Source organism: Thermobia domestica, unplaced genomic scaffold (genome assembly GCF_964235325.1).
Source record: "Thermobia domestica unplaced genomic scaffold, izTheDome1.hap1.1 HAP1_SCAFFOLD_713, whole genome shotgun sequence".
In the NCBI taxonomy this organism is placed as follows: domain Eukaryota; kingdom Metazoa; phylum Arthropoda; class Insecta; order Zygentoma; family Lepismatidae; genus Thermobia; species Thermobia domestica.
Window position 1 is genome coordinate 16,796 of NW_027656423.1, and position 14,608 is coordinate 31,403.

Genomic DNA, 14,608 nt, shown 5'->3' on the forward strand with positions numbered 1-14,608 from the left:
TGTCCTCACCATCATCTTGAAAGTGTTTTCTCTGCAGATGGTTCTTTAAATTGGAAAGAGATAGGAAACGTGAAGATGCCTCTTTAGTAGTTTCGTCGCCATCACCAGGTCAATTGTAATTTAGCCGTAACCTAAATTATTCAAGTTAAACCTTCCAGTCTCTTACTACTAAATCTTTCAAATAGCTTTCCGAGCTGTCAAATTAACACAAAAAAGTGTATCAAAGTATAATAAGTAAAATTCACAAGCTGAGACGATCAGTTGGAAAACGTTCACCAATATTATTTATTTATTTATTCTCACGAAATTGTACGTTTTCATAACCAATATCTGTATATAGTCGAGAAGTAATTTGAAAGAAATTACTTATCATCATTAAAGCAAACTGAACGAATAGTACCACTTTAAACACAAGACTACTATCCTAAACATTAATTTGAACATCTGAAGATTCAGATAAAACTAATCTTAATAGTATACTTTGAAAAAGAAAAAAAAAAGTAATAAAAGCATAATTCCTGGAAAAGTAACTCCCTGGTTAACTTTTTTCAGTTTTTCATTTTGATTTACGCATTTGTATATCAAATTTAAAATGTTTCTGTTCATACTTTGCGTTCATTTATTCAATTTCCCCTTATATCTAAATAAGGTTACACAGGCTAGTCCTGTGGGCTAAAGAAGACAATGATGATGAGAAATGAATGAAGTGGTGGAATGAAGAAAGTGGGAGGAAACGAGAGAGCTCCGAGAAAAAACACACATACAATGTTTCGCCACCACGAAGTCCACTTGACGCGCGCTGGGATCGAACCAGGAACCCCACACACCAGAGGTAAACGCTCTACCACTGAGCCACCGCGGCTCAAATAAAGTTACAAATTAGTAAATAAATGTCTAAGGGTTTTGCAGTGCACACGGAAACGAAGTATTCATCACATAAAGAAATGAAAATAAATTACGTAAGAATGTGGCTCAATAGCACGATTTTCTTCAAGAGATTTTCCCTCACATGTTTCCGGCATAGGAAACGAAACATAAGGGCAAATTAAATGTCCAAATACAAGGTACGTAAAAAAATATTTTATTTTGTGTATAATTCTATATGTTTGGTTAATTGTTTGACTATTCTAATCAAGAGTTACATTTATGATTTCAAGTTGTATTTCCATCAACAGTGAAAAGCCACGCAATGGATAAGTTAAACCCGAGTAAAAATTTGTTTTTTCACGTATTTATACTATAGTTTAACACTTAAAATAGTCTTAAAATAAAAATGCAAAATTTAAAATAAAAATTTCTAACGTATCTCGGCTTGATGTCAACCAAGTACTTTATTTTAACGTTCTCGTGTGATTTCGAAAATGAAAGTAGAGGACTTATATGCTCGGTTGAATAGGTTATGCAGCTGCTTGTGGTTGTAGAACGTAGGTTATATGCAAAATAATATCAATAAGCGGACGTTTCAAGAATATTATTAACATTTATGTTTAACAACAAGAAATGTATAAAGGCTCAAAACACAACTAAGCAAGCTACAAAGCATCTAACTTCATGAACGTCCTTTACAAGTGTAACATTCATATCCATACAGTTTGTGTGTTAAAGGAGCAATCAAATCATTTAATTTTATCATTTTGAGGTCCTTATTTAGAAAGATTACAACTAATATTCAAAAGGTTTTATAATACCAATTACTTAAACGTAATACTAATAAGCCTATATATTGCTATCAACTATAAGTAGTCCCCAATCAAACCAACTAACTCAAATTTACTGCAAACAAACACACACACACACACACAAAAAAAAAAAAAAAAAAAAAAAAGGTGTCAAAGTGAATTTGATTAAAGACACACATAATCAATGTTCATATTAGCCTACCTACAGTTTGTTCTTCACTACTTACTATAACTGCTGCAAAAATGCCACACCATCACACTGAACAAACGAATTTAGCTTTCAATACATCAGAAACACTCTCAGTTTGAACCATTCGCTGCAGATACAAGATAGCAAATACAACGTTGATAGAGAGGAGTTAAGCCACGTTATTTCACATGGGCCACGTGATAAATGGCACCACGTTTAAAGAGTTCATGAATACAGTCTATCAAGGGAGCCACAACGCAGAAAAGCTGATGACTACGAAGTCTCACAATGTTTATAGTATGTAGAGCTGAATGGTTTCATGTCAATGCCCAGTTTGAGTGAGAGTAGTTTATTCTATGTTCAATTGGACTTTAAACTCAAAAAGTCCTGAAGCTCACCTGAAACTTGCAAATAAGCAATTCTTTAGAGCGCTCCAGATGAAGGGACTGAGGATGACGTAGATGACTAAACGGTCATCAGCACATTGTGGTATAATTGCAATGTGTGCTCGCATAACTTCATTCTATCTTACAAACTTACTTAACTGTCACAATAAAATAAAAATAAATAAAATAACATTGTGTTACTGATAAACAATATTTGATTTCAGTTTATTTGTATGAAAGGAACTTGCGTATAAAATATTACTAAATAGACAGAAAATATTGTCATCAAAATTATATTTGCGTTTCGCTATTTCTGTTAAAAGTAAAGCATAATATAGGTTCCCCTAATCATTTTATTGCTTCTTCAAACATGAAACGCTTATCTAGTCTGTATTATGGCTCTGGATTCTCCTCAAAAGATAATAAATCGCAGTAGTTCATACTTCTGAACTAATAACAACAAACTGAAACATTATGAGTACATATATAGAAATATTTTTGATGGAGTCAATAAATACTCTTTGTAAATGGGTGATTCCACGAAAAAGGGAAATTTTCACTTGGAAAATTTTTGTTCCGTTGATGGTCTCCTATTTCGATAAAAATATCACATGCACTTACTACTACCAAGTACATGTTAATTAGGTGTTCAGCAGAGCTGAATCGTTATTGGTGTAGTAAATAAAAAATAATAAACTTTTCAGCACCCACGGAGTTGAGACCATAGGTCACGGAGTTGAGATTAGTTAACACGGAGTTGAAAATTGCTCTGGAGTTGAGAAACGTGATACATCTGCGTGATAAATTTTGGTTTATAAGTGATTAAGCTTATAATTTACATAAAAATTGAAATAATTTTCCAATAGTTTTTGTAAGTTAGAATTATTCTCCTTATGTTGAATAAAATTCTAACAAACTAGATGACACGTGATTTGTTATACAAAAATACTCCAGAAAATACTGCAAACATATGAAAATATATCTAATGAAGGTTCCAAAATTGAGTATATATATATATATATATGTGTGTGTGTGTGTGGGTGACGTAAATAAGAAAAAAAATACACATACACTTATCGAATATTGAAAAATTATTGCGCTTTCAATATGTTGACTATCATATGGAGAGGACAAACTTTTCACATAAGCTTACGAAACAGATGAAGTAGTCACTAAACCTGTCTATTGTCTACTTCATTTGTTTTCTGAGCTCATGTAAACCGTCTGTCTTCTCTGTGTGATCAAGTCAACACGTCGAAAGTGCAATACTTTTTCAACATTTGGTAAGTATTTGTATATTTGGTATATATATACAAGGTGTTTCAAAACAATACACACATCGTTTGGGAGCTGATTCCTGACACCAAGATAAGACGAAAACTATAGACAACTAGGTGCACAAATGCTTCCTTTCGGAGTTATAGGCTGCCGAAAACATGAAAAAAAAAAATGAACTTTAAAGGTCCATAGCTCCAAAACTATGAGACCTGCCGTAGTTGGGTCACGACTTCACTTAGGAACTAATATCTGCACTATCCAAAAATATGTTTCAGAATCCTGAGGTACTCACGAAGCAATTTTTATAGAGGAAGTTTGGCTACGGGCGTATAATCTGAAGTACTCACCAACTACTTCTATAAAAGTTGTGTGGAAGTACCGCAAGATTCTGAAACATGGATATTTGGATAGCGCACATACTAATTCCTACGTGAAGTCTGACCCGACTACGGTAGGTCCCATAGTTTTATGCTATGGACCTTTAAAGTTCATTTTTTTTATGTTTTCGGCAGCCTATAACTGCGAATGGAAGCATTTGTGCACCCAGATTGGTCTATACTTTTTATCTTATCTTGGTGTTAGGAATCACTTCCCAAACGTTATCGGTATTGTTTTGAAACGCCCTGTATAATGCACACTAAATGACAGTGTAAGGCACTCATCATTTCTGTTTTCTTTGGATAATTCGATGTTCTTTGTTAAGTAGCCCTCATTTTCCACTCCAATGAAGGAAATGTCTTGAGGAAACAGGGAAGGGCTGTTCTAGTCTACACAGAATAACAACTGCCAACGCTTTTTAAACGTCAGGTTTAGTAGGCCAGGAGAAATTCCTCCTGATCCGCGTCATAAAATTGGCTGTCCGTATATTGCCCTCAGACTCTTCAACAATCCCTGAAAAGAAAACAATTAGTTGATCATAAGATTGAGACTTCAATAGGTTAAAAACAGATACCATCCGTCTTGACTTGACTGAAGTTTTACCTCCGGCTACCTGACAGCCCCAAATCTGAGCTTCCGCGAAACATTCCTTAAATGGGCTAGGACCCACCAGCCGGCCTTTGAAATGAAATGAAATTTTTGAGTTTTACGCCCCACGGTTATGCCGGTTAGGCTAAAGGAGACGGTGATGATGAGAGATGAATGAAATGGTGGAATGACGAAAGTGGGAGGAAACGGGAGAACCCCGAGAAAACCCACGCACACGGTGTTTGTCCACCACAAAGTTCACTTGGCGGCAGCCAGCCTTTGAGTGTGAATGACACGTGGTCAGCGTGTCGGCTCCTACGACCGTTGCGATGGTCTGCGCGATCAGGTTTCAGTACATCTCTACTCAAATGAGTTTTTCAATTGCCTCACTGTGCGAAGTAAACACCATTAATTTTTGAGCTTCCACCGGGAAACAAACCCAGAACCACGCACGAAAGGCGAGCATACTAGTCACTAGACCATAAACGAGCTTTATTTCTATCAATATATTGAAAGAACAAATATTTGGAAGAGCATGAGCATAACAAACACTATAGGATTATCAACTCCGTGAACTTGTCTCAACACCGTGGATTCCTTAGTTTTCAGATGGACATGGAGTTGAGAACCATGGAGTTGAGAAAATCGAATATAATTTATCTTTACCAGCCCACTTTTTAACCAGTACATGTGAGTAATTGTGTACGAATTTTCTATGTTAAGGCGTAGGTTCCTCAAGGGAAAGAAGGTATATACCATACAAATACATTCAGTAATAAATACCATGGTGTTGAGTATCAATTAACATACGCACCTGCTTTCCACACACAAAAATATTTTTCCTATAGCTTTCAACACATGCACACAACTTTTTCTGTTCTTCAGGCAAACATATCTGGCTTGTCTTCTTGTGGGTGTTGCCAATGTGGAGACCATGCTATCTGTTGAGAGCAATGATAATTTTTTCTATTGCCATGGAGTTGAGACGAAATAGAGGTGACAGAAACGAAGAATAGTCAAGCTTTCGAAAATAATCGTTATGAATGTTTACTTTCCACAAAACCGAAACATTGAAGTGTTCTCTTGCATTTAATTACCATTAAATGATGTTTGATTTGCGATTTCAGTTGTAATTTATTGATTAAAATCAGTCAACTGTAGTCTGTGACAGCCCACGGTGTTGAGAAATTGGGTAATAATTAATTTTTTACGTATGTTTCGTGTTATATTTGCAAACTGTTATACATGGCATACCTACTTTGTGACGGTTACTACCAAACAAAATAAAAATGAGGTGATTCTTTCTAGTAGTAGTTTGAAGAAATGCCCGTGACAGAAAATTTCCCTTTTTCGTGGAATCACCCAAATACAAAATAAAAAAATTTTTAAGTGTATCTTTAGACACAAAAGTGGCTTCGGATGAAGAAGCTTATAAGTTAGGTTTGTATACGAAGTCCTCTGTTTATTACAGCCTCCGTAGTCTCTTTCTTAAAGAAGTTACATCTGTCCACAGCGACCTTGAAAAACGGTTTATAACAAACCTCATTTGCTCATTGCAACCTCGGGAGGTAGTTATGTTTAGGATAGCTCTTTTCCTCACGGCAGCCTCCGAAGATGGGATAGGATTAGGCAACCCTTTGTCCATAGCGACCTCAAGAGCAAGTATTATAACATTAGCGATCAGTCGTGAACTAATACTCTGGTCCTCTTTTATGGGTGTCCTCTAGGAGGTTCGTTTATCTTCGTTTTCTTCCGAGCTAGCTTCGTCTCATTTTGTATCCCCCTACTATCGTCTGCTTGTAACTGCGTTGCTAAACAATAGCACGCATTTACAGTTACAACGTGTATTTGAAAAATTAACACACGCTAAATGTGGAGATTCTTACAATATTTATAAAAACAGTAAAAGTACTTACCCATCTCTATTTGGTGGTTTCAACGTAAAAGCTTCCTTCTTTATACCTTCGGACTTCAGTTCTTCCACAGCCATTTCGATTCACTCGGAACCTAACATATCATAAAAAACTTTATATATTATCAACACTGAACATAAAAATTCTTTTATATTAAAGGCTCCCTAATGAGATAGCTATATTCTATGTGTTCGTATGATACGACATATTTTAAGCAATTGTATCTGATGTTATATAATTCAACGCCATACTTTAATCTGAATGTATTTGTATATAGTCTAACAAATGACGTATACAAGATGTAACAGTTGCTTCTTAAATATCTTTAAAAAAAAGTGCAGATTGACAATACTCCAGCAAAAAGAGAGAGAGGGAGAAGGAAAGTAAAAAAAAGAAGAAAACAGCAAAATATCACAATAAAATTATTTCTAAAAATTATAAATTGTTATCTCAATATGCGGGATTATTTCAAACGATCATTTTGTCTTATTCCCTGTCTGATTAGAGATGTTCATTAATATCAAATCTTTCGCATGCTTCAAAGATTTCTTTACTAAGGTAAGAATTTATAATTTTTAATATTGAATTATGTATAAAATTCGTACATTAACTTATTAAAACTCATTACTTTACAAAAATGATCAATTTCTAAAGTTCTAAGAAAATCATTTATAAAAAAGATATATCTATGAATATGGCAGTAAGGTATAAATACCGTAATTTAGGCGTGACTGCCTTATATGTGCATGCTTTAAGATATTTTCAGGTTGTCACTACAAATATAGGCCGCCCTGTAGCTTCAACAGCATAATTCTATTTTACTCGCCTGTTATCGTTCTTTCACGTTCCTACAGTTCCCAGTGGGTTAGGCAACTGCTGATAGAATGAATCATTTAAAGTACTAAGAGGAGACCCCACCCCCACCCCGCGAGAGAAAACTACTGTAACGATGAATAGCTGGATCATGCTGAAACTTGCGGGTGACGTAATGTATTCCTTTTCGAGTAACGACATGACGTATTTGGCGCATGCGCAGCAGTTCCAGCGAACAGGGCGGCAAGTAGTGCGTCTGTGGCTGTGGAGCAGCGGTGTGTAATGAAATTAAACAAGCTGAGATTTTCAGAAGATTGCAAGCACAGTATGGTGAACAAACGAACCCACGGACAAGAGTGTACGAATGGTGTGAACAGTTTCGGGAAGGACCGGAGCTGTCGTCCGCTGGAAAGATCATGGTAAGTGTCTCCTGGGACATGAAGGGTGTTATCCATGTGGATTTTCTGGACAAAGGGACCACAATTAATGCCCAGTATTACTGCACAGAGTCCATTTGCAAGAAAAGACCTGGGATGTTGTCTGGAAACGTCATTTTTCTCCATGACAATACCCGACCTCACACGGCCAATGTTACAACAACTCTGGCCGAAATGTGCTGGGAAGTTCTGCCCCATCCCTCCTACAGTCCAGATTTAGCCCCCAGTGATTATCATTTGTTTACATCCCTTAAAGACCATCTGGGAGGGAAGAAATTCACGACAACAACTAAGTTCTTTCTACGTCAAAGGAATCAGGGAGCTGCCTCGACGCGCACGGAGAATACTTTGAAAAGCTGACATAGTTTGATGCTTCTTGTGCTGTCTGTTTCCTCTGAAGAAATAAAAGTCCTGGTCAAACTTAAACAACCCTTGTACTAAGAAAAAAAAATTGTGAGGGCTGAGCAGCTCCAACGCCATATGTTAGCGACCGGCTGAACTACGCCCAGCCTAATGATGAACACGTGATCGGCGTGCTGCGTCGTCCTGTCTCTTAACAGGCGCCTTTGACTCACGTGACTCCCCAGTTTGCTCCACGACGCTGGGTGGACAAACAAAACGGAGGATTCCACTAGACTACGGTGTTCCCAACGATGAAGAATAGGTTCACCATCACCAATATTTGGAGAATCTACAGATGATATGCGTTATATTATAATGAAAGGGTATTGCGCAAGCGAAATCCTATAAAGTAAAAAGCGGAGAAATCGCGAACATAAAAAATAGAATCCTATGAAATGGAACCATTGTGTAGCATTGAAGTCAGGATTTGCACAAGTGGGCCCAGCCCGAAAAAAACAGGTGTTTTTTTTCGGGTTGGACCCACCTGGGTTTTTGAGCTTTTTGTTAGTATATTATTAGTATAACTAAAGTGCTCACATCGAAAGTGGTTTTTATCAGATTTTGGACTCTCCTTAGGCGAATTAGGTGCTTTCACGTTAAGGAATACAACCACATTCAACATAAGACCTTTATAAAATTCTGAATGCATAGAACGAAAAAAAAAAAAAAAAAAAACCTTACCTTAGCTTAAGATAATTATAAATCAAATTAATGTATGGATTGTGTTTATAGCCTATTTGAAGCAAAATATGCAATTTTATATTTTAGAAAATACTTTCCGTAAATAGTGTGCTCACCGACTCGGCCATGCCGAGGGACGTTATATCTCATACGTTTGACGGGTTCAAGACCATCGGTGCAGGTACTACCAGTAAATATGTAGTGCATTTGTAAAACTATTAGCATTATCTTTGATTACCTTTGATGGTAGCACAAGTATTCTACAGTAAAATTTGGTTTTCCAACAATAGTTTAGTTCAGTCATTTATTAGTACTCTTCAAATAAGCATTCCGTAGAATCAAGATTAGCAATAGCGTAAAAATTCTTGTCAAACTTAAGAAGTTTAATGCTTAGAGTTCCTAAAACTACGTAACGCTTACTATTTCCAGTGCTCAATTCAAACTTCTGTACTAGTGGAAGTTTCCATGTACAATAAAGAAAGCTGCATTTTCGAAGAAGAAAAAAGTCGTGAAGGAAGTGCTCGGGCAATTCCCCCAATTGAACGCACAAAGCATCGGAAGTGAATACTTCAACAATAAAACCATTTATTTTACGCTGGAAGATATTTTCATTTAAGACATTTTGAAACATTTAGTTTAGTTTATAAAACATGTACTATATCTTTTTTTTTTTTTTTTTTTTGTTGTTGTTGTTGTTGAAAGAACCGTGTTGCAACACGGACGTCGTTAGCGGTTGGGTTGAGGGACGCATCCTTCCCAGATTTTAGTCAACTGTGCTTAAAGAAAATAAGACAACTTCGTACATATTTTGATTCATCCGACACCTCCCCCCTTTCCCCCCCCCCCAAGATTTAAAAAGCTATGCTTGCAGCAAGTGCTCGGGAAATTCCTGTAATTGAACGCACAAAGTAACGGAAGTGAACTTCAACAATCTTTGTTTTAAATTAATATATTTGGTGTTCATACTTGGTGAACGTTACTGAGGCTCCTGAGATGATTCGGTCTACATTTGTTCCTTCGACTGCCTGTACTACAACAGGGCACCACTTTCCGTCTTTTAACTTTAAATTTTCAGGGTACAAGCACGAACCATACTAAATTTCCTGTATAGATTTTGGCGGCATACCAATGTACAATTTCAAAATGGCGGGGGTATCCACGCTAAAAAGCGCAATTTTCGGTCTTTTACGTTGAAAGTTTCAGAGTAGAAGCACGAGACACTTTAAATTAGCTGCATATATTTTGGCGGCGATCAAACGCAAAATTTCAAAATGGCGGCAATTTTTTCAAAACTGCAATGAATAAAAAATGTTTGCAACTTGTAACAACGATAATCTTGATATATAAATTACATTTTAACACTTTTACTCCAAAGACATTGAAATATTTCGAAAAGAATAACAATTCAACCCGAAAAAAACCATATGGGCTTCTCAAAAACAAAAAAACGGGTTTTTTCAAACCCTGATTGGAGTGTTTTACTTCTTCCTTTTCAGAAATTTTCGTTTACGTGAAATGTGAAAAAATGCAATCGATATATGGCGCTAGTGAAACAATTGATGCTTTAAGGTGATCGTGAAATAAATCTTACCAAGCATATCGACAAGAAGACTACTTTGCGACTAAGGAGAAAAATATATGAGTTATAGGATAAAATGTCTAGTGATGTGAGGAAACAGTAGCTAATCTCGATATAGGCTATAAAAGACGTTCTGAGTGAGTGATCAACGCCCAGAATAAAAAGCTTCAGCAAGAAACTTGAAATTTTGACAGTGCATAGGAATCGTAGCATAAAATACCACTAAGGAAGGATTTCTAGAAATTCGAAGAGGGAGGGTGGGGGAAATAACGGTGAAAACTGTTATATTAATATGCCCATAACTCCGAATCTCTCAAGCGTAGAAACTTGAGATTGGGTATGGACAGCCAATTTAAAACAATTACACACGTGTTTTCCCGTTTATATATACATTTCCTAGAAGCGAAGAAATAAAGTTGGAGTTACAATTGTTATAACACGAAGACCATATCTCGAAATTCTTCAAGGTTAGAGACACGAAATCTGTTTTCTAGACTTCATTTAAAATAAGTAAAAAAGTATTTTAGCGTTCTTAAATTTTTCCGGCAAGGGAAAAAAAAAGGTGAGGGTTGCAATTGTTAAAATAGGGTCATACCTCGAAATCCCTTAAGGCTAAAAGCGTAATATTTCGTATTTGGATTTTTTTTTTTTTTTAACATAAAATAATTAAAGACATGCTTCAGCGCACTTCTGATTCAAAACAAGTGGGCACATGTTACAACATACCGGAAATTCCATTTTTAACGAAAGGCGGCGGCAATTCCTAGCTTTGTTTCTCAATATATACAAATGGTCTCAAGGCTGCCAGTCTCATCTCAACCATTTAAAATTTATCTTTAAACAACGTTAGCACTTAGGTCGGCATGGTGGTCGATCGGTTTATATCACTTCACGCTTTGATTGAAATGTGTATTTCAAGGAAAGAAGAGGTTTAAATTTTTCGCAAAGACTAACGCCATAAACGTATTTTTGGCGTGCAAAGGCTGAAATAGGAGTTGTGAGGCCGTAGAATGAGCAAATTTGGGGGTTTACGGGCGAAGTCTTCAGGTAAAATTCAATACACTGCCTGGAAAGACATGCTTATAACGAACAGCTGGGTTCTAGAATACTGGTCCACATTCCCACTGACTGGTAATAAAGAAAGTAGTCGATCTGGCTACTAACCAGCATTCACTCGCTACTGCTCCCTCGGCATTACTATGTGACTTAAGTATTGAGCTTTGATAAAGAAATGAACCTATCTGGCTATTAACCACCTTCAGTTGTGCGCGGACCCAAACTTTTAAAACTTTCCCATAAGGAACAAATTTCTGTAGGTGCCAGAATTAAATACAAAGTAACATAGCTGTATTTCACAAGTGGAGGGTTACTTGTGTAAAATCATTACAAATGTTTTAAGACGGATAAAATAAGTAAGTGCATATGAAAGATGACTATTAGATACTATATTCCACTGGCAGTGTATTTCGGCACAGTGTATAGATGCTGTATTTTATGTTTACAACTGTAGCGTTACTACTCTGAAACCATGACAAGTGTTATTGGAACTCGTATCATTACCAAACCTACGTGTTTTTACTACCCTCATTTAGGCGTATCGGTATACCACCGTCACTAATGCGCCTGCTTCTTTCGGACGCAAACCGCGCGTCTCTACCATCTTCGCCCTGTTCTGATTCGGATAGATAGCATTCGTATTTTTAGAGACCGCCTAGCGCTGGTTGGTTTTGCACTGTAGTATTTACACCTTACATCCGGACTTTACATCTATACGCTAACTGTAAAAGAATTGTAATTTTTCAGCGCTTACTTCTAGTAGACACCTTGAATATAATCTATACTAAGTGGAGTAATGTTACGATACCCAGCGAAAATCTTTTGTAGGACAATAAAAGGGAAATTACTGACAAAATTATAGCTAATTTTTTAACGGATTGAGTATAGCCCGCTCCCCCAATGATTTTTAACGAATCATTGTGATTCTAACGATTCATACTAGTTCATAATGAATCGGAATCGCATGTTATAAAGATTTAAGATGTAAATCTTGTGGTAAGGAAGTTTTAGTATAAGTAATATTAGTAGCAGTAGCAGTAGTAGTAGTAGTTAGTAGGAATAGTAGTAGTAGTAGTGGTGGTAGTTAGTAGCAATAGTAGTAGTAGTAGTAGGAACGGGTTAGAAGCCCCGCAGGGGTTGGTTGGGTTCTGTTCTCGATATAAGTAGTAGTAGTGATTTCCAGTTCCGGTGACAAAGAACTGGGGGGAGCGGGCTATACACAAGCCTTAGTTTCTTCTAACCTGCAATTTTGGCAAAATTGGTTTTATAAAGAACGTGTGGAGGTCAAGTTTTGGCATACTACTCGTAGTAGTTAAAAAGGATTGAGTATAGCCCGCTCCCCCCAGTGATTTTAAACGAATCATAGTGATTCTGACGATTCATATTAGTTCACAATGAATCGGAATCGCTTGTTATAAAGATTTAGGATGTAAATCTTGTGGTAAGGAAGCTTTAGTATAATGAGTAGTAGTAGTAGTAGTAGTAGTAGTAGCAGCAGCAGCAGCAGCAGTAGCAGTAGTAGTAGTAGCAGCAGCAGTAGTAGTAGCAGTAGTAGTAGTTGTTGTAATGGTAGTTAGTAGCAATAGTAATAGTAGTAGTAGTAGTAGTAGGAACGGGTTAGAAGCCCCGCAGGGGTTGGTTGGGTTCTGTTCTCGATAATAAGTAGTAGCAGTAGTAATAGTAGTAGCAGTAGTAGTAGTAGTAGTAGTAGTAGTAGCAGAAGTAGTAGTAGTAGTAGCAGCAGTAGTAGTAGTGACTCTTCCAGTTCCGGTGACAAAGAACTGGGGGGAGCGGGCTATACACAAGCCATCAAATATTATGTGACGTTTGTGTTGTATTATGAATTTAATATCATGTCAGATTATTTTGTGTATCAGTAAAACCTACCCGCACTATAGTAAAAGGTAAAAGTCATAAATCACTATCAAAGAAAACAAATTAAAATTCTAGAGTAAAATGCTACATTTGTACCTGAAAATGATATAATTATTCTCTGACAAACAAAAATAAATAAATAGAAAAACAGCTCACAAGTCCTACTTCACTAAATCATTGTCATTAAAAAAAATGTTTGAAATTTGAAATTTTCACATTTAGCAGACGTAATCACCAGTCAGTGTTACCAGAAAGTTGCCGTGAGCAGTGATACTAAGTTCTCAAATTAAAATTTCCCTCAGTATTGCAAAAAAATCCCTTTTAAGATAAAATTATCCTAGTTTTGGTTCACGAAATATATATATAATTGTTTAAAGAAATCGTTATTGCGTATGTATGGATTATTATACTGTGCTAATATCTCCAAACATACATTTGAGCTTTTGATCTGTTATTACTTCAATATTATGTTGTATAATGGCATCGTCAAGCCAGGCGGAAGAACACTTGGAAAAAAAGTTTGTCACATTTTGTGTGGGATTCTGGAATGGCACCATCTTCCGTCATACTGCCGCAATGTTTAGTAACATAACATTTGTTGAAAAGCTAAATTTCCCTACATGTTATCTCATATTTGTAAATTTTCCCTTTTTCCCAACTTAAACAAATATTTACTAAGGGCCATATGCATAGTCGACCACGTAGGGGTCCCCTAGACGAACCGTACCTGTGGGCTTCCTCAACCTTCCCCTTGACTGTGCAATGCATAAAGCTTCCAAAGTGATCCCTCAGGTACGGTTAACACTGAGAGCTGATTGGTCTAGTACACCTCGAGCGAGGCTAAAATTTTGTCAATAAAAAGTTGAAGGTAGAACTCCGAAACTCAATTCTACTATGATAAAGAATTAACATCGAAGCAGCAACTGCATGGATACAACGTATGCTATATAAAAAAAATGAAATAAATGTTCTGAACTTTGTTCGTGCCAAGGCGGAAAAATAATGGTGTAGATTAGGAATACAGTGCTTTTTTTTTTTTTAATTTTCAGATAAAGTCTGTTAACTTGAAAATTGTTATAAAGTGATATAGAAAAGCGGCAAAATATCGGTGTAGATTAGCAATACATTTCTTTTTTAATTTTCAGGTAAAGTCTGTTAACTCGCAAAAAGAAATATGGATATGTAGCTAGAAAACGTGTGAGGCTGTAGCTTTACAATAGAGATCCCAGTAGAAATAAATTACATATACACTAAGTTTTTAGGACAAAATCAGCCCATAGTATTTTTTGTGAATGTATTTTCTAAACAATTTGCCAGTAAAAGTTAACCTTAGGAGGGCATAAAAGTTATGTC

At 36.3% G+C, this 14,608-nt stretch overlaps 1 protein-coding gene across 2 annotated transcripts in view; it reads right to left on the bottom strand.

Annotated features, from left to right (window-relative positions):
• LOC145677231 (TBC1 domain family member 31-like) overlaps positions 1 to 13,517 on the bottom strand; it is a gene marked incomplete at its 3' end in the record, with an annotated part of 28,256 nt that extends 14,739 nt beyond the window's left edge. Inside the window, 2 exon segments of one of the 2 annotated variants that reach the window (XM_081747822.1) lie at positions 6,416 to 6,506; positions 13,352 to 13,517. In XM_081747822.1, coding sequence (XP_081603948.1) covers positions 6,416 to 6,489 — 74 coding nt within the window. 2 annotated transcript variants of the gene reach the window in all.
• Positions 13,518 to 14,608: the final 1,091 nt, after the last annotated feature.